The sequence below is a fragment of the Solanum stenotomum genome, chromosome 9 (assembly GCF_019186545.1).
Source record: "Solanum stenotomum isolate F172 chromosome 9, ASM1918654v1, whole genome shotgun sequence".
In the NCBI taxonomy this organism is placed as follows: Eukaryota; Viridiplantae; Streptophyta; class Magnoliopsida; order Solanales; family Solanaceae; genus Solanum; species Solanum stenotomum.
Genome location: NC_064290.1, coordinates 57,769,197 through 57,789,437, shown reverse-complemented (window position 1 = coordinate 57,789,437; position 20,241 = coordinate 57,769,197). Strand labels below are relative to the sequence as shown.

The 20,241-nt window shown below is 30.9% G+C and overlaps 2 protein-coding genes, 1 long non-coding RNA gene and 1 other non-coding gene across 4 annotated transcripts; 2 read left to right on the top strand and 2 right to left on the bottom strand.

The window, feature by feature from the left end:
- Positions 1-7,982: 7,982 nt before the first annotated feature.
- LOC125875746 (uncharacterized) lies at positions 7,983-13,578 on the top strand. The gene is made up of 4 exons (XR_007447462.1): positions 7,983-8,293; positions 12,042-12,277; positions 12,386-12,759; positions 13,506-13,578. It is a non-coding gene; the product is annotated as an uncharacterized LOC125875746 (long non-coding RNA).
- LOC125875744 (receptor-like protein kinase THESEUS 1) lies at positions 8,292-11,385 on the top strand. The gene has a single exon (XM_049556774.1). The coding sequence runs from the start codon at positions 8,540-8,542 to the stop codon at positions 11,045-11,047; it is 2,508 nt and encodes an 835-aa protein (XP_049412731.1). The 5' UTR covers positions 8,292-8,539; the 3' UTR covers positions 11,048-11,385.
- Positions 11,027-13,415, bottom strand: LOC125875745 (uncharacterized). Its single transcript, XM_049556775.1, has 2 exons — positions 13,008-13,415; positions 11,027-12,757 (listed from the first exon to the last, which is right to left on the bottom strand). Exons 1-2 carry the CDS (start codon positions 13,234-13,236, stop codon positions 11,967-11,969), a joined length of 1,020 nt encoding a protein of 339 aa, XP_049412732.1. The 5' UTR covers positions 13,237-13,415; the 3' UTR covers positions 11,027-11,966.
- A 3,874-nt stretch (positions 13,579-17,452) lies between the features above and the next one.
- TRNAQ-CUG (transfer RNA glutamine (anticodon CUG)) lies at positions 17,453-17,524 on the bottom strand. Its single transcript has one exon. It is a non-coding gene; the product is annotated as a tRNA-Gln (tRNA).
- Positions 17,525-20,241: the final 2,717 nt, after the last annotated feature.

The window sequence follows — 20,241 nt, the reverse complement described above, 5'->3', positions numbered from 1 at the left end:
CTAATTTATACATATAAAATTTAATTGTGAATAGACCAAGAAATATTGAAGATGAACGAAATTACTACTGAATTAAAACAAATAATATAACTAAAAATATATATGATTTTACAGAACTTAAATAAATTAAAATCAATTAATAGCCATAATATTTTTAATAAATAAAAAAATTGTTCTTTATACAATGTAAAAAAATAGTAGAGAAATTAAATATGCAAAGATTTATCTTCTCATGAGTTGTAGGAATAATTATAGCCTTAGATAATATTAGTCTATTGTTGAGAAATTTTTGCTTTGCACTAAAGAAAATATGGTTGAGGAATACGTTTAAATTTTGGGGAAATAGAGAAGTTAAGAAAGTGGTTGAGGAATTTTAGGGTAGTTGATAATTTTTGGAGTCTTTAATTCTTTTGATTGGTTTCTCTTTTAACTGACTCAGGTTTCTCTTTTAACGGACTCATTCAGTACTTATTATTTTTTCAAGTTTCTTATTTTATATTTCTTTCTTTTTTTTGTCAATTGGTATTTATTGAAAATTTTTTTACAATTATTATAAGTTTAAAACAGTTTCATCTTAAATTCAAATAAATTTTAATTTATAATTTTTTATTACATATTGTCACCTGGGTAACGGAAGATGCATTTTCCTATCCTTTGAATTATACACAAATGGAATTATTTTTTTTGGCTAAAAAATTTCCTGATGTAAATAAACATGATTCAATTTTAGTTATATCCTCTTTTTGTGAGTTTGCATTTATCCATTTTTAAATTTTAAAATACAAATTGAAAAACCGTTTTCATGGAAACTAACTAATTTGCAATTCAAATATATTATTATCCAAATTATTACTATATTATTATTATTATTATTATTATTATCATTATCATTATCATCATCATTAGTATTACTATTATTATTACTATTATTACAATTACTATTATTATTATTATTATTATTATTATTATTATTGTTGTTACTATTATTATTATTATTATTATTAGTTAACAATTTGCCTTTTACATTTAAACTATAAGAGGAAGTTTAAAATTCAAATTGGAAAACAGTAATAAAATTTTAATTTTAGGAGAGAAAAAAAATAAACATAGAATTATTTAGTTTATTACTCTTTTTTATTTATTTTTGGTTAATTTAAGAATCATGTTCAGACGATTTTTAAATTATTTAGAAACATAGAATTATTTAGTTGGTTACTTTTTAATTTTATTTTTTTTTGTTAATTTAAGAATCATGTTCAGAAGATTTTAAAATTATTTAGAAACATAGAATTATTTAGTTGGTTATTTTTAAAAAATTATTTTTGGTTAATTTAAGCTATAGATTTAAAAGATTTTTAAATTAGTTTTTAAATTTTAAATTTGTTGATTTTTTATGGTGCTGACATGTGCACTTTTTACTTCTCCTATTATATATAAGAGAAGTAATATCAAATTTTTGTTACTATTTATTTAAAATAATAATATTGAATTATTTATTATTATTATGTATAAATATAATGAAGAAAAAATAGTTCAATATTTCGGAACACTCATAACTAAACAACTGATTTGCATTTCAAAAGAAGTCATTTGACAATTCGTAAATCGTCTTCTCTAATTATTTGGCTTCATGTAAGTGTTTTGAATTGTCATTTTTTAGATCTATATCTCACTTATATTTGAGGTAATGGGGACGTGGGTGAGGATTTGTGGGGGTATTAATTTAGATAGTAGAACCCTTTTTTAAAAAAAATAAATAAATTGAATGTTAAAAATATGTAAAAATTTAAATTGGTTATAATTTTTTCACGATAACTTTTTATTTTTAATGTGAAATATATAAATATTAAAATTTAATTATTTAGAATAATATTTAGAGTAATCAATGCTATTTTGCTAATAATTAGTGAAAAAGTAACAAATGAATATTCTTTTTCTTTTAATTCGTATGACAAATTAACTACAATGATAATACTATCAAAAAATTAAAACAGTTTAAAGCACTAAAGCGGAAATTGTTTATGTTTTGCATCTCCGTTCACTTATAAAAGGAAGTTATTAAAGGAAGAAAAATTAGTATTTAAATATTTAATGTGTTACTTATTATTCTTTTATTTAGTATTTTAATTTATTAATTAATAACTAATTCAATTGTAAATTAAAGACATTCACACTCCTTTGAAGTAGAATAATTAACTGTAAATTAACACTAAATGTACTTTTCCATGAACATCATAGTAATGACAAAGTATAAACCTCTTGACATAATCAAATGATGTTTAATCCTATAGAAATATTTTCTCAGCAAACACAATTGCAATATTCAGTTGATGCTTAAAAATCTAACGCTTTTAGTAGAATGTTGCCCGTGAATATAATCACATACAATCGGATGTACCTAACCTTCAACACAATAACCATGTAACTTAGCATATTTTTATATCGTATTCGAATCAAACTCTGAACTTCAATAATAAATTTCCACTAGGTTTTGTTGCTCCACATCTTTTGCCTTTAAATCACTATCATATTAAGGATACATAAGCCCATTCAAACTAACAAATAATGAAGAATGAAAAGATTACATACATGAGAGTGAAAATGTAAAAAGTCATAAGAAAAAATAGAACGGTTCACTACCATAAACTTCTTTCACCATATATCGTAAATTTCTTCTTCTTCTTGCATACCAAAACTGTTATATTTTGTGTTAGAGAAGAGATAAAAAATATTGCAAATTTATTAATTTTGATGTGGATACATTTGTTTGAATACGAATTTAAAGAATTCGTTTTCAGAGGGTGTGGAGTAGTAGTTTTAAGATGGTGTTTTCAAATGATAAGGTTAGTTATTTTTTGAAATTCAAAATTTTAATTTTTTTTCAAAGTTGCAAACTGTTATGTTAAAAAAAAACTGCATGTTTTAAATTTTAAAAAAGTGGAAGAAAACGGGATAATTGGTTTCAACCGTCCTTTTTTTTTTTTAATCTTTTTCTATTTTTTTATTTGACTNTAAATTGACTTTTTAAATACTGAAATTTTGAGATTAATTGTGGCGCTGACATGTGACATTTTTTCCTCTCCTATTATATATAGATAGATTATTATTATTATTATTATTATTAAATAAGGAGGTTGTGGAAAGATGGTTAAAAAAAAATTCCACAAAAAAAGGGAATCACACACGTTACATATTTAAAATTTAAAATTATTTTAAAAATAAAATAGTAATTTATTATTAAATCCTATTACATGTAATTAATTTTAATTATTTTAAAAATCTATTTTTTGTGGTGCTGACACGTATCGCTTTTCACCCCTCCTATTATATATAAAAGATTATTTAAATATTTACTTTTTATTTCTAATTCGTATTTCAAAACAGGTTTGCCTTATATTTTTAAATCTTATCTTAAAATAGAAAAACTTTAAAATTCAAATACGAAAACAGTTTTCGTGGAAACTGGAAACTGATTAGCAATTAAATTCATTGTTATCCACATGATTATTATTATTATTATTATTACTTTAATTAATACTATTATTATTTAAATATTTACTTTTTATTTTTAAGCTGTATTTCAAAACAGGAAAATTTTAAAATAGTTGGTTACCTTTTTTCTAATTTCTTTTTAGTTAATTTAAGATACATATTTAAAAGATTTTTAAATTATTTTTTGAATTTTAAAATTATAGAATTTTTGTAGTGCTGACATGTGGCACTTTTACCTCTCCTATTATATATAGATAGATATTCATTATTCTCAAATCGAGGTAATCATGACTTTAATCAAATAAGCATCCGAGATGGTGGCTTAGTGATCAATGTAATAATGAAAATTACGAAATCTATATAATGACCGGAGAATCTCATGTTCAATTTTCAGCAAAAAGTAAATAGTAAAATTTTGTTTTATTGGACTGAATTACTTGATATTTATTCGAATGGAAGTATTATATTAACGGATACTCGTGAAATTTATATTGACTTTTTCACCCATTAATAATAATATTTTGTAACGTGGTGGCATTTAACTAATTTGGATTTTGACTTCACGACATATTATATAGTTTAAGACAGTGAATATAATCGCGCGGTGCGGCATTATTGACGCATGTTCCGTGAATGGCGGTGCATATTTTCATGCACTAACAACTTCGATACTTAGTTGAATGCAGAGAATAAAAATGACACAAAAATCTTCGACAAATAAGTTAAATAATCAACAATTTTTTTTTTCCAATTTGTCTTTCTAGTTTCTAGTGGGACATACAACACATCTTTTTTCTACGGTGAAAAAATTGGCATTAATTCCCTTTTTAGCATTTAACTTGAAATTTAGAGGGGAAACAATTATAATAACCTCGTTATTATTTAGCTGATATTAAATAGACATTTAAAATTATATAAAATTAAATCAATAAATACATGCATTTTATGTAGCATAATACACATAGGATATCACGTAGCATGACACATAGGAAGTGAATTATCGTGTAGAATGTCAAGTAATTAAACGTGTGAGTCTACTTGTTCAATTCTATACACGCTTAAGTGTCTAGTTATATGCATCAAAAGTTTGAAGACATGAATGTCAGATGAGACCAAGTCAAAAAACATCTTTATATATAATATATTATGCCGTAAGAAATATAGGAAGATTTTGATATGTTCCGAAACTATCTTTAAAATAAATAAATTTTAAAATAATAGAGTACACATTTATGACTTTTTGTTGAATATGTGAGATCAACATAAAGGAAATATTGATAATGCCACTAAAGACATGCCAAATAAGAAAATATGCAGTAATTTTTTTTTTCAGATCAACTAAAAAAAAATATTGTATAAATTGAGATGGAGGAAGATTAATAAATTTTAATGCGATGGACGGATTAGAACACTTACCCAACTAATGATACTACATCATTATAGAACAAAAAAATATATTAAAAAGTTTAAATTGGAAGATGTAAATCTACTTTAAATAAACGATTAAAAGGAAACGAATATTGAATTGAAACTAAAAGTTCCAAAAATAAAATAAAATACTTTACGTGGCAAATATGGCTGTAAGTTACTAGTATTAAAGTAGAGGTATACGTGACACGTGTGATACAGACGTGGCATATGATAGAAGAAGTTGGAAGATTCCATTTTCTCTTTCGACAATATAAAGCCTGAGGAATAAGAGCCTCTTAAAACTTACCATACTATATTATATAATACTATTAATTAATTGTTATTTTTTTATTAAATGACTAAATTATGATTATTTGATGTGATTGTGTGGACAATCTTTTTACCATGAAAGTGCTCTTATGATAAATACTTTTTCCGTCCCAAGTTATTTGTTCTACTTTCTTGATCTTTTAGTTCAAATCGTTTCAAAAAGATGTTTTTTTTTATCAATCCTTCAATTTTTTGTAACATGTTCAAGATAAAATATTTTAGCATATAAAAGTCAGACAAATAAATCGAAACAAAAAAAAAAATAAAAAAAATCAAGAGTAGTTAAAATAAAGAGGTTATGTATGTAGTATTGTCAAAGGAATAGACATGTGAACACCAAAAACAAAAGGGAAGAAAGAAGATTGAAAATGCGTTACAAGAACTCAACCTAAAGGTTTTCATACGCATTTTCAACCTTTGTCTCAAAATGCTTCTTCAAATTATCAATCATTTTATTTAGTACATTTTTTTCCATTTTTATTTGTCACGCTCAATATCAATTTTTTTTTTTTTTTTTTTTATGTTTATGCTTAAATTCGAAATCTTTGATTAAGCATAGTAGGGAGATTCATTCATCCCATGATTTATCAATTAAGTTTTGGTTACATTTCCATTTTTATAATAATTAAAGAATCGGNTCTCGATCTTTTAGTTCAAACCGTTTCAAAAAAATGTTTTTTTTTATCAATCCTTCAATTTTTTGTAACATGTTTAAGATAAAATATTTTAGCATATAAAAGTCAGACAAACAAATCGAAACAGAAAAAATTAAAAATAAAATCAAGAGTAGTTAAAATGAAGAGGTTATGTATGTAGTAGTGTCAAAGGAATAGACATGTGAACACCAAAAACAAAAGGGAAGAAAGAAGATAGAAAATGCGTTACAAGACCTTGAACTCAACCTAAAGGTTTTCATACGCATTTTCAATCTTTGTCTCAAAATGCTTCTTCAAATTATCAATCATTTTATTTAGTACATTTTTTTTCATTTTTATTTGTCACGCTCAATATCAATCATTTTTTAATTTTTTTTTATGTTTATGCTTAAATTCGAAATCTTTGATTAAACATAGTAGGGAGATTTATTCATCCCATGATTTATCAATTAAGTTTTGGTTACATTTCCATTTTTATAATAATTAAAGAATCGGATTAATCAAATTTTACACCAAAAAATCTCACTTTAAAGTACACAATTTCTATTAAAGACACATAAGATAAATAAATCATCTTAAGAGTTGTAATTTATCGAATTGTTATTGAATTAGAACAATCGTCGTGATTTATCGTTATAAAATGATTAATATTACAACTCTTCTAAAAAATTCCAATATCCTAATCAGAAAATCAAAATTATTTGTCAATAATAACCAAACTTAGATAGTGGGAAAAAAGTGTACCATAACTATGATGAATGATCTTGCAAGAATGAATTTTTTATTTAATAAAAAAATCCCATATTGTTAGCGCTAAAATCCAAACAAGAATAATATTTTTTTTTCTAAATTAAGGAAAAGAATAATAATAATAGAGTAAAGTAGCAAATGAGGACGTTGCCATGTGCTACGGTGCGGCGGTTATTAGAAAAAGATTTATGGGTCGACCCTAAAATAGAATACACCTTAATTCATTTTTAACGTCTAACTAACGTTTAAAAAATTCCGTCATCAAATTAATGTAATAGTTCGTAAATTATATAGATAATTTTTGAACGTGGGTAGAATAATTTTTACTCTAATATAGTAACCACAAATCACAAAAAAATAAATAGATTATTAGTCAAGTTTCATGCAATAGATTCGATTCAGAAAATTTGAACTCAAGATCCCTCATTTAAAAAGTACACGCTCGCTTAATCAATTCAAACATTTCTACACATAATTACATATTATACTTAATATTACAAGAAACTTTGTTTATATCATATAAATGATAACTCATTAAACTTTTCAGAAAAAAATAATTTAGGGTATGTTTAAACAGATATGGAATCATGATTTGAAATCTTATTATTTTGAAACTGAAATTTTACTTAGACTTTAGATTTGTAATTTGAATTTTTAAAGCTAAAATTCTATCAATTTTTATAAAATCCTACCAAATGACAATGATCCATTAGTCAACAACAGTAACTAGTTATATTTAAAAATATAATAATATTTTCACATAATAAAGACAATCTCTTCTAGCGGAATATGAGTCATTTTCATAAAATTTATAATAATAAATCAAGTTAATTTGAAATCATGACTTTATATCAAATATCAAAGAAAGATTTAAACACTCACTCAAACTAAGTCATGTTTCTGTTCCAGTAATTTCAATTCCGGCAACGGATAATTACAGTTAGCAGACAAAACCTCAAACGGCCAGCTGAGAGCTGACGGTGACGACAGCTGAACTGTAGCGTTACTAGTTGTCTCCTCCGTATCTTTAAGCCGCGTAGAAGCGGGTAAATTGGTCTCCCTGCCCCACCAAGACAGTAACACACAAGTTAACTATATTCATTCAATACCAAATTTTCCCTTTTTTTTCCCTTCTTGTTCGATATCGTTGTAAGGTAGGATCCCATTATTTCATACATCAAAAAAATTTACATGAAGTAAATACTTTCAACCAGTAAAAATGGTTTTTTCAAACTCGAGATTTCTATTGAAAAGATGAAGAAGTGTTTGTTAGTTTACGCAACTTAATTAATACTGTACCTAGTATTCTTTTATTATCATATTCAATCATTAAAGTATTAAAAAAAATTAAATTCATGCAAAACAGAGCCTGGCACAGATAGATAAATATTACATTTAATGTATCACTTGCAGAAGCTTCATAGCTCTTTCTGAGATACTGATGAGGGTATCAAAATCAAACCACAATGTCCATTGAAACACAGCTGGTGTAACTGTGGGGGTGCGGGGTGGGGGTTCTTTTGTGGGGTCCTCCATTTCTCCCCTTTGCTATTTCTTCTGTAAAATGACAGCCTAATCAACAGCCTGTAAAGAGCTGTTTTGGAAACTTTGCTCTAAAAAGCTCTACTTGATTGTGTTTTCATGGTGGCATGGAGGTATTCCCCTTCTGGGTTTTCTTTATTTCTTCTTTTTTCTGAATACCCATTTTTAATCTTTTAAGTTGTTTTAGCTCTAGGAATGAGGTAAGAGTAGTGAAAAAGATTCATTTTTTCTTGTTTTATTCATTGCTTCTTTGCTACTCTTACATTGCTTCAGATAGATCTATTAATGGTTTGTAAGATTAGTCTTTAGGTCTGCGTGGGGAATTTGGAGTTTGTTGTGCCCACCAGGTGTTTGTTAAAATGGGGCTATGGGTGCATTTGGTTCTAGCTTTTATGCTGTCCTGTTTCTTGATTCAGGAGGCAAATGCTGCTTTTACTCCTGCTGATAAATATTTGATTGCTTGTGGATCTTCCAAAAATGTAACCTTTCTTGGCCAGATTTTTGTTCCTGACACACACCATTCTTCAGTTGTTTTGGAGAGTGAAGAAAATTCTATTTCTGCAACATCTAATTCCACTGCTCCATTTTCAATTTACCAGTCTGCTAGAATTTTCCACACTACAACATCTTACGAATTTGATATTCATCAACAAGGGCGACATTGGGTTCGCCTTTATTTCTATCCTCTCCCTGGTCATAACTTAACATCTGCCTCAATCACAGTTGTCACAGAAAATTTTGTTCTGTTGAACAATTTCAGTTTCAAGAGATATAAGGGTACTTATCTATTTAAGGAATACTCAATTAATGTCACTTCAGATAGCTTGACTATTGCTTTAATCCCTTCAAACAACTCCATCGCGTTTATTAATGCGATTGAAGTTGTATCAGCTCCTGATGAGTTGATTCCGGATCAAGCTGTGACTGCATCTCCACCAGCACCTTTCAATGGCCTTTCTGGGCTAGCCCTTGAAACTGTTTATCGGTTAAACATGGGAGGTCCTTTGATTACTGCTCAGAATGATACTCTAGGGAGAACGTGGGAGAATGATGTTAAGTACCTGCATGTTAATAGCTCTGCAGTGAATGTTTCAGTTATCCCTTCAAGCATAAAATATCCAGCCACCATTACTCCTGAAATAGCACCATATTGGGTTTATGCTACTGCTGAAACCATGGGAGATGCTAATACTGTCGATGGGAATTTCAATATCACCTGGGAGTTCCCAGTTGATCCAAACTTCATGTACCTCATCCGCGTACATTTTTGTGATATCGTGAGCGAGTCCTTGAATACTCTACTTTTTAATCTGTACATAAATGATGACACTGCTTTACCGGACCTAGATTTGTCTTCAGTTGGCAATTTGGATGTGCCGTATTACAAAGATTTTGTCTCCAACTCCACAACAAATTCAGGTGTTCTGACAGTCAGTGTTGGTCCAGACACAGGAGCTGATTGGATCAATGCCCTTATGAATGGATTGGAAATCATGAAGATTAGCAATGGAGCTAGAAGCTTGAGTGGGGTTTCATCTGTGGAGACTCTATTTGTGAGGCCTCACAAAAAGAACAAAAAAGGTATTATAATTGGTTCTGTTGTAGGAGGAGCATCAGCTGTATTAGCAATTATTGGGTTGTGTTATTGCTGCTTGGTAGCCCTCAGATCAAAGAGCTCCCGCCAGGGGCAGCCATGGCTTCCTCTTCCCCTGTATGGAAACTCTTTAACTTTGACAAAGATGTCCACAGTTTCTCAAAAGAGTGGAACGGCAAGCTGTATCTCCTTAGCTTCACCCAATCTTGGTCGATTCTTCAGTTTCCAAGAAATAATGGATGCTACTAACAAGTTTGATGAAAACTTGCTTCTTGGTGTTGGTGGTTTTGGTAGAGTCTACAAGGGAACACTAGAAGATGGGACAAGGCTTGCTGTCAAAAGAGGCAACCCGAGATCTGAACAAGGTCTAGCTGAATTTCGAACAGAAATTGAAATGTTGTCCAAGCTTCGCCACCGCCATCTTGTGTCTTTGATTGGTTATTGTGATGAAAGATCAGAAATGATTTTGGTTTATGAATACATGGCAAATGGGCCTCTCCGAAGTCATCTTTATGGAACGGATCTTCCATCTCTTTCGTGGAAGCAGCGTCTTGAGATTTGTATAGGTGCTGCTAGGGGGCTGCATTACCTCCACACTGGTGCATCGCAGAGCATCATTCACCGTGATGTGAAAACTACAAACATACTCTTGGATGAGAACTTTGTAGCTAAAGTTGCTGATTTTGGTCTTTCTAAAGCTGGACCAGCTATTGATCAGACCCATGTCAGCACTGCTGTTAAAGGTAGCTTTGGTTACCTGGATCCCGAGTACTTTAGAAGACAGCAGCTTACTGAGAAATCAGATGTTTATTCATTTGGTGTTGTCCTAATGGAAGTGCTCTGCACCAGACCTGCATTGAATCCTGTCCTACCACGGGATCAAGTCAATATAGCTGAGTGGGCCATGACTTGGCAAAAGAAAGGCATGTTGGATCAGATAATGGACCCAAATCTTACAGGGAAGGTGAATTCAGCCTCCCTCAAGAAGTTTGGGGAGACTGCGGAGAAGTGTTTGGCTGACCATGGAGTTGATAGACCTTCCATGGGGGATGTTCTATGGAATCTAGAATATGCTCTTCAGCTTGAGGAAACCTCATCAGCTCTGGCAGAGCCCGATGATAACAGCACGAACCATATACCCAGCATACCTTTGACACCATTTGACAATAGTGTGAGTATGATCGAAGGGATCAACTCTGGAACTGATGATGATGCAGAGGATGCTGCCACTAGTGCTGTTTTCTCTCAACTGGTAAATCCACGGGGAAGGTGAAAAGGAACAGTCTCTGGTGTATGTGACATCCCATAATTTTTATTTTGTGGCTTCAACAAAATATTAATGTGATTTAAAAATCTTTTCATTCATAGTATTTGGGTCATTTTTCCTAATAAATGCTCGGGTATGTACTGTAAATGATTGGTGGAGCTGGGCATCCATTGAAATTTGTCTTTGTAATACTAAGAGTTGTAACCTTGTATGAACTATTACATAGGTGATAGAGTTGCCTCTTTTACTCATAGATGTCATGACTATAAATTGTCAAAGCTTCGTAATCAGTGATGTAGAGAGAAACAATATTAATCAATTGTTGCAGCACTTCTGCTGAATTATCTTCTGATGGTGGCTGAGTTTGTCATGCTGTTACTGCTGATTAACGATGCTCTCTTAAACTGATCGTTGTTGTGAGATAACCTCCATGTTCGGAATCTGCTTCGACTATTATAGATGGAGCTGCCATCTTAAGTGGTATGAAACAGTTCAGTTGAACCCAGATTTTCTATTTTGCATACACTAATCCTCTATAAAAGTTGTGTCGCGGGATTCTAAACATCTAGTTATTAGTATGTGGGAAATCTGATTCATCTGTTATGTTAGACCTTTTATATCATATGCTTCTAATTTCTATAGTTTACTCTGATGCAATATTGGCCTAATTATTAAGTTCTTAGCAACTCTTTTAGTGTATTCAATTGTAGCACTTTTTCATAAGTCATTCTTGAAAAGTTTGTTTGAAATCTTAGATACACATTTGCAGATTACAAATTTGTAATTTTGAACTAGGACATGTCTGTATCATGTGCCCTTGAGGAAAGAAACTTGGTTATGGAATAAACATAGCCTAAATAAGAACTGAAAATCATGTATTTTATTATCTGCAACTGACAAAAGAAATAATATCCCAATTGGGTGCTCATTTTCTGCAAACTATTCCATGGCCACCGCTTGATCCTGCAGTACAATCTAAAGTCCCATAATCCATGACTAGGGGGTCTGATTCTTTCAAAACTCCAGCTGGAGAGAAGATACAGGAATTACATTTGGAAGACAAAAGGGTTGAAGTTCTGTACTTCTTTTCACCTCCCACTACGGGCACTGCAACACCTGGTTTTGCTGGATTTTTGAAGTCTAGCTGGTAAGTCCGGCCAAGAATGCCTTCAACCTTCGTTGAGAGGCCATAGAATCTGAACTGCACGTCCAGGTGAGCGAAGCAGTCATCAGAAGGTAACTGATAGTTGTGGATCCTGTCATCTTCCTTGGTAATAGGTACTACATTTACTGAAATTTCTGCCACTTCTGGTAGTGTGATAAAAGCACCGTTCTTGCTCGCAGTTCTTTCTACCTTGATGCCGCTTTCAGAAGATTCCCATATAGATGGATAGCCTTCTGGTAAGCCTAACTCTTTTCCGTCATAATAGAATTTCAGATGATCAACTTCGTCGTCCCAAGACTCTGCCTTGGTAGCCTCCACTGAGAAAGCATGCATGTCAAAGAGTATTCCAAGAGCTTGAATCCATGTGTAGTCTCGGGGTCTACCAGCAGGTCGCAAGCCAATGAAACGGGCATTAATCTGGAGATTAAGATCTGAAACTAAGCTGAAATGCTCATTGCTCTTGCCATGGAAGTAAAACACAATTCCATCTCCACCAATGAAGCGAGGATCCAAGCATGCTGCTCCGGGTTGATTGCAATTCGCCTTCCTGTCTGTAAGTATCATTGATCAAGAATTTTAGATTTTTGGGAAGTATCATGATCATCCTTCAATTTGTTTCAAATGAACATGTTTTTTTGGAAACATTTTTGGAGACTTTTTTTTAGCCCAATCGTTTTAGGAAAGTGTGTACAATACTTTTGTGTTTGCGTGCTTAAGGTCTAGCACAAGAAAGTCGAAGTTCAAACATATGTGAATATAACATGAAACAGAAAATGTTTAAGAACATAGAGAATCTCTTACTTCTGCACTCAGGCTTGCACACCGGGGAATTACAGTTGACATAGCAAACTTTAGCCTTCGGGTCACTTGGAGATTTTGATGGGCATTCTGCAGGGCAATACAGTGGTTTCAGAAAGCATTTGCTTTTCTTATTGGTGCATGTTATGAGCTCTCCTCCATTGATCTCCGTTAGACCAGCTAGGAAGAGTATCACAATGGCGAAAAACCACTTGTTTTTTAGGTTACTCATTTTCTCCGTGCAAGCTGGATGAAGCTCAATATGCCCTAGTTTGTCATCTCCCTTGGCCTCTTATAGAGTAATCCAAGGGGATTCTTTTCAATTCTTCTTTTAGTTCATATTATATTTTCTGCAATTTGCCAGTAAAATACTACTACTAGTTTTGTAGCTTCTGGTTCATTCAATCTTAATTGCAGTTAAAAAAGTAATTTGTAACCTTTAGTCAATGCTTTGGGCTTGCAATCCTTTATAATAAAGGCAGTTGACAATTTCTCTTGCAGATCTGGAAGCAAAATCACATGACTTAAGAGAGTCGTGAAATATTTTTCATTATACATTTACAAGTTGCCTTATAAACACAATACTGAAGGTCTGCGTACACTCTATCCTTCTCTGCCTCACGGGATATATTGTTGTTATTGTTGGTTTATGCAGTTATCCGTTATGTGTTCTGGTTATAATGACTTGTTTGGGAAACCGGAAAACTAGTCTAGCTTGAACGAAAGAAAGAAATGATACTTTTGAATTTGTTTAAACACGTCATGTCATTTGTGTAGCTATATAACTTTTGAAACTCGTAGAATTAACCATGTCATGATTATAAAACTTTTGAAACTCGTAGAATTAACCATGTCATGATTATAAAAGTTTTCAATTAAGGATAAATGAGTAAAGTTAATCGTTTTTAAATTTAAAAGTATTTCATTCTTTTTAATGGACTAAAATAATATATGTGTCGCATAAATTGAAACGGATACGTAGAACACTAACATGTTTTTCAAGTAACCTAGATTCCTGCCTACATTTCCTCCGTGAACACATCTTCGGACATGAACTACATTGTCGACTCCACCGTCCTTGTACATTAAAGTTGACTTAGAGCATGTTTATTCAAGTTGTTTGGAGATTAATAACATTTTTGAATAATTAAAAAATAAATAGAAATCAATATGGATTTTATATAAAATTTATAAAGTTATATATATGAGAAAATCTCATTATACACTAATTTGTGAGCAAAATTTTAAGTTTTAAGTAAGATTGGAAATGCCGTGCATGCGTCAACTTTTTCAACCACATTTGATGCGCAAGGACCTCTCCGTCGATGTGTCTGCTTCTAGTCAAGGATATTTATGTAATTTCTATACTTTTTCATTTTAATTTGTTCATGTTGTTTTTTTTAGTATTTTGTATATTTGAAAATTACTGCTATATAGAAGATTCTAGGAGCCGCTACCTAAGTAAGCACCTCTTCATTCACGTGTTTGCTTCTGGCCAAGAGTATTTATGAAATTTCTATACTTTCTTCACTTTAAATTTGTTTATCTTATTTATTACTATATAGAAGACTCTAGGAGCAAGACACTTCTTTGTTGATGTGCTTGTTTCTAGTTGAGGATATTTATGAAATTTTTATTCTTTCTCCGTTTTAATTTATTTCTCTTTTTTCAGTCTTTTTATTTATTTGAAAATTATTACTATATAGAAGAGGAACATGTATCTCTTCATCAACATTCCTGCTTCTAGTTGAGGGTGTATGGAATTTCTATAGTCGAGGGTGTTTATGGAATTCCTACAAGATCAAGGGTGTGTTTACAGTTAGTCAACTGCAACGATGTTTTTAAGACTGTCAATAGTTTGGAGATGAAACTAATAATTCACGTCAAGTTTAAGGGTATTTTCAATAATTCTATCTTTAGATATTTGAAAATTACGTACGAGAGTTTATAATTGAAGAAGAAATAAATAAATTGACACACAACTGACATGCATTCAATTGGCATCTTTCATTTTCAGCACTTTGCTTGTACAAGTTTAATCCCATCCTAATTTCTCTCCTTTCTTTAAAAAAATTATACAACTTGCCTACAAAAGGGAGCAAAAAATTATTTAGCCTAGAAGAAAGTTTTCACTATCCAGGAGTACAAGAGAGGGAAAAAGGACAAATATATCCTCGAACTATCGTAAATGATATGCAAATATTTTTCGTCATATTTTTGGTATATTTGTGCTTCTGCCGTCCAAAACTAGAGCATATATATCCTTCATACTAACAAACATACACGTGTCATTATCTTATCCACCGATCCGACGGATAAGATTGCACACAAATGTCCCTATTTAGTCTTTCGTTAGAGTGAAGGGTATATATACTCTAATTTTTGGACGGTAGGAACACCAATATTTAAAAAGTATGACAAAGAATATCTGCATACCATTTACGATAGTTTCGGGCTATACTTGTCCTTTGTCCCTACAAAAGACAAGCATACAAAAAAATATCCACAACATAACCAACAGCACAAAGTAGGAAGGCTTTAAAAATAAATTGCATGACACAGTAAACTCCGTTAAAATAGAAGAAAAAGTTAACAGAAGGACGGTTTTGGTCAATTTTTCCAAACTTACGAACGGTTATCAGTTAAATGGATAATATATGGATGTAATAAAAATTTGCATCAGATTTTGAACACTCAAACCCAATTTGAAATTCGGACCCTAATTCCCCTTTTTCGCCCGCCAATTTCAAATGTCGCCGGAGTAAACCTTTCCACCGTGAATTCTTTGCTTCTCCGAACACCTTCAGGATCTCCACTGGGCTTGAAATTGTAAGTTTTCTTTCTCATGAAACAAAAACCCTAATCCCTCACTGTTTCTCATGAATCCCTAATTCCCATGATATAATTCGAATTTGAAATTAAGATAGTATTTTCTGACGCCTTTTCAGTATAGAAATCGAAAATTCCAATCTGATTTTTACATTTTGTACTAGCTTTCTATGATCAATTTTAATATCCAATTTAGTGTAAGTTTCAATTTTTCTGGAAAATAATTTTGTTTTACTTTATGTAGGTTGAATTGGTATCAGGTTGCCGAGACTTGGAATTTTGAAGTGAATTCAGGCTATAATTAGCGTGAGTTCAGTGTAACATCGTTGTAGAAATACCAATTTGTTGGGAATATGAAAAGAAAAATGGAAATCCCAAATTCAGGGGGGTCAATCTCAAAGAGACCTGTGAGAAAGAGGATAGCTTCTAGGAATTATGATGAGAATTTGATGGATAATTTCATAGATGAGCAGTTGGGTGGTCCGGTGAGGAAGAAGATTAGAACGAAGAAAGATTTGGAGAAAGAAACTGAAAAAGAGGCCTTGATTGCTCTTTCTTTGGGCTTCCCAATTGATGACCTTCTTGAAGAAGAAATAAAGGCTGGAGTTGTAAGTGAACTGGATGGGAAAGAGCAAAACGATTACATCGTTGTGAGAAACCATATTCTTGCAAAATGGAGGGAGAATGTGCATATTTGGCTGAACAAAGGAAGGATAAGGGAAACTGTAAGTGTTGAGTATGAACATTTGGTAGCCATAGCATATGATTTTCTTATAAATTTCGGGGTTTCACCGTCATTTGTATCTAATCTTCCTGAGGAACCTAGTAAAGGGTCTGTAATTATTGTTGGTGCTGGACTCGCTGGTTTAGCTGCAGCAAGGCAACTGAAGTCGTTTGGATTCAAGGTAAGTATCCTTGAAGGTAGTTGATTCCAGAGTTGAGCTCATTTTCAATAAGCTACTAGACAAAGTTACTGAGCTTAGAAACATTGTAAGTGGATGGGTGAGCTTCACATGGATGGTATAACTTGAAAACTTGGAGTCTACCAGTGTTTGTACAATATGTATTCTTTTTTCAAATCACAACAGTTAAGGAAGCAAGTTTTTTTTAGTGTCAAAGATGTAGACCTAATGTACAGAGAACAGTTTTGCTTGTACAATAGATGAGATTCTGATGTACATGCTCTAACTATATGCCTTGTGCTTTTGGATTAAAACTTGATTATTTTTTTCATATCTTTTCTTTGTTGCTCCTTGTTGATCTTTTTGGTTGAGCTAGATGATCTTCCAGTCTTCATCATGTATTTAACACTTTTCGCGTCATCGTATGAGAATCATCCCAGTGATACTATAATTGTTTGTCTATAGATAAAATAACCACCTAAAATGCTCGTGTCTTCCAGATTTGAAAATGATTTCAAATTAGTAGTATTTTATCGAATGATGTCCCTTAATTAATTTTCTACTGAAGAAACTTTTTATAGGTTGTGTGAGGTATTGTTTACACGATTAATATACAGAATCATATATCTTCAAAAAAAAAAAAAAAAAAAACTATTGAGTGACCATTCTATTATAAAAATCTAATCTTCTATCTTTAGAAAATCAGAAAAAAAGAATAGGTCCCACCGAGACTTGAACTCAGGTTACTGGATTCAGAGTCCAATGTCCTGACCACTAGACCATGGGACCTTGTTGAAAATATAAGATAACAATATTTATAAATCTAATTAGAAAGTACTAACCCCTTCCTACACCCCTAATTACCAAGAAGTATGATTTACACCATAAATTAAGCATATCTTGAATTTATCATGTCATAAAAGTTCATTATTTTCTTCTTGAACGAAACATTGTAAAGGTAAGGTTGTATACACATCACTCTTTCTAGCCCTTAATTATGCGATTACCCTGGATATGCACTCTTTCTAGAGAGTTTTTATGTGATTACCTTAGATATTTTGTTATTATTGTCGTAAGGAAAAACTTGAAAGAGAAAGGGAGGGAGAACTTTGAAAGCAAAAGAGGTTTACTAATCCAACATTAACCATGTTTTAAGGACCCAAATATTCCGGCAAGTGTTAATGTAAACACACAAAAATCAGGAGAGAAGGAATAAATTAAGGTATGTGGTCTCCATCAACTCTTCCACGTGCTAAATCTATATTGATAGCTGAAACATTGTAAAAATATAACTTTTATATCAATATTTATCTTGGTATAGCATTCGCAAAAAGCTCACACTTTATTTGCGTTATTCTATCACCTAAAAAAGACCTAGGACTGAAAAAGTCATTCGGAGCACATGCCTAATTAATTGCTAGATTAGAGTGTTTAAACTTTTGGATATTATAATTGGAATTAAATAGGCATTTTGATTAATGGACGACACAAAATTAGGAGAGAAGAAATATCATAAATTGTTTGGTCTTAAATCTTAATCAACATATTTATTATTTAGGTGGCCATTTAATATTCCAATTTATATTAGCCAAATCTGTTTATAATGATAGCTCAAACATCAATGGCAAGCACAAACATTGTCCAACTCTGAAATGTAGTTGAAACACCTAAATCATGAAATAATTTTGTTAGCAAATCCTTGTAATCCTACCAAACCTACAATCAACATCATTGTTGTTGTTTTAGTTGGTTTAGTTTGTCATTAACGATACGGGCGAATATAATAGAATTTTGTAAATTTTGTTTGAATCTTATGTATTTTTTACTAAATATATATAAAATTAAAATGTAAAATCGAATTACTAACGTGTAAAGTTATTATCTTACCATTATCAAAATCAAATTTAAATTTTGTATACACATCTATCAAACAAAAGTATTGTCCCACTCATAATTTTGTTTGTCACGAAGCGTCATGAGTGATGTGTATTTTAAATACAATAATAAGGTTATTTTTATATTATAAAGACTAAAAAATTCAAATTGCATCTAATTTTTTCTATCATTGCAATTTATTACTTTCTTTGATAGCATACATACAATGATGTAAATGGAAAGAGGCTACTAAGGGAAATAGTAATATTGAACTTATCTATTACTCTATGTTATGCCCATAATATTGAACTACCAAAAGTTATAATGAAATAGTAAGTTGGAGTAATATTCTTTCATTTTAAATTAGAGATTTCAGATTTGAGCATTGAATATAGAGTCACATTTGCTAGAGATTCATTTATCTCCAAATGGAACTTTTCAATGTAAATTCGAATTAGTTAAGTCCAAGAACGAATACTGAATACCACGTGGAAAACCAAAATCTTACTCCCTCCGTCCCTTTTTAGTTGTCCACTTTAGAAATGGCACACAGATTAAGGCAACAATGATTAGCACAGTGAAGTTACAATTTTACCCTTATGACAACTTTTCACTTCAAAATTACAACCACTTATTTGAATTCAAGTGAAATAAATTGGAGGAAAACAACATACACTTTTACAATTTTCAAGAAGTGTAAATAAGGGTATAATAGGAAAAAATTTGTTGTCCTTTCTTGATTTGTCAAAATGGACAACTAAATAGGGACAACTAAAAAAGGAAATATGGACAAGTAAATAGGGATGGAGGGAGTATATGTCATGCCCATTAAAGTTCCCTTATTCAAAATCATTGCTTTGAACTTTTCTTATGGAGGAAAAGATATATATAGGGTCAATTTCAATATTCTTTTGTTGCGTAGGACCGATATATATGTATGCATTAGTCATTCGTTTCCCTTGCTTTCACATGTAGTCAAATTTTTTTGTGGTTTATATTATTTTTTTTAAAAAAATCAAAATAATAATCTTCTGTTATATAATTTGTTTCTAAGGATATGTATTTCATTATTTGATCTTCTTCATTTTTATATTAATTATAACATTATATTGTGCAACCTACGTGCATGCCACTTAAATAAACGGTGTAGATATTTGTGCTATCAACAATTAGGTTAAGCAAAGTCTTTCTATCAATACATTTATTGCAAAAAAAATTTTAAAAAAAATCATATTTAATTGGTCAAATTTTAAATTTTCAAAGAAAAAAAGTTCCTTGAATATCAGAAAAATGACTTTTCTGACAAGAGTACGTAAGAAAAATAAATTCCACAAGTGACATTTTATGCTGATTATCCCCTTCCCACCCTCAATCTTCATACTATTTGTCTACATTATATATAAATACTTATAAGATAATAATTTTCACTTATTCACAAATTATCAGAAACTAAGTAAGAAAATCATTTATTTTTCGAAAAAATACAGTTGATTTTTTTTTTCCTTCACTCTAAACAAACATAGCCTCCTCTACCATTCAAATTCCATTCTACAAAAGGAGTAAATGCAGAAAAGACTTTTGAACTAAAATAATGTTCTTTATAATATCTAATATGTGTAGGATAGAGACTA

Coding starts and splice junctions, on each gene's coding strand:
- LOC125875744 (XM_049556774.1), top strand. CDS start 8,540: ATGGGGCTATGGGTGCATTTGGTTCTAGCTTTTATGCTGTCCTGTTTC.
- LOC125875745 (XM_049556775.1), bottom strand. CDS start 13,236: ATGAGTAACCTAAAAAACAAGTGGTTTTTCGCCATTGTGATACTCTTC. Junction 12,758..13,007: donor GTGCAAGCCTGAGTGCAGAA/GTAAGAGATTCT, acceptor TGATACTTACAG/ACAGGAAGGCGAATTGCAAT.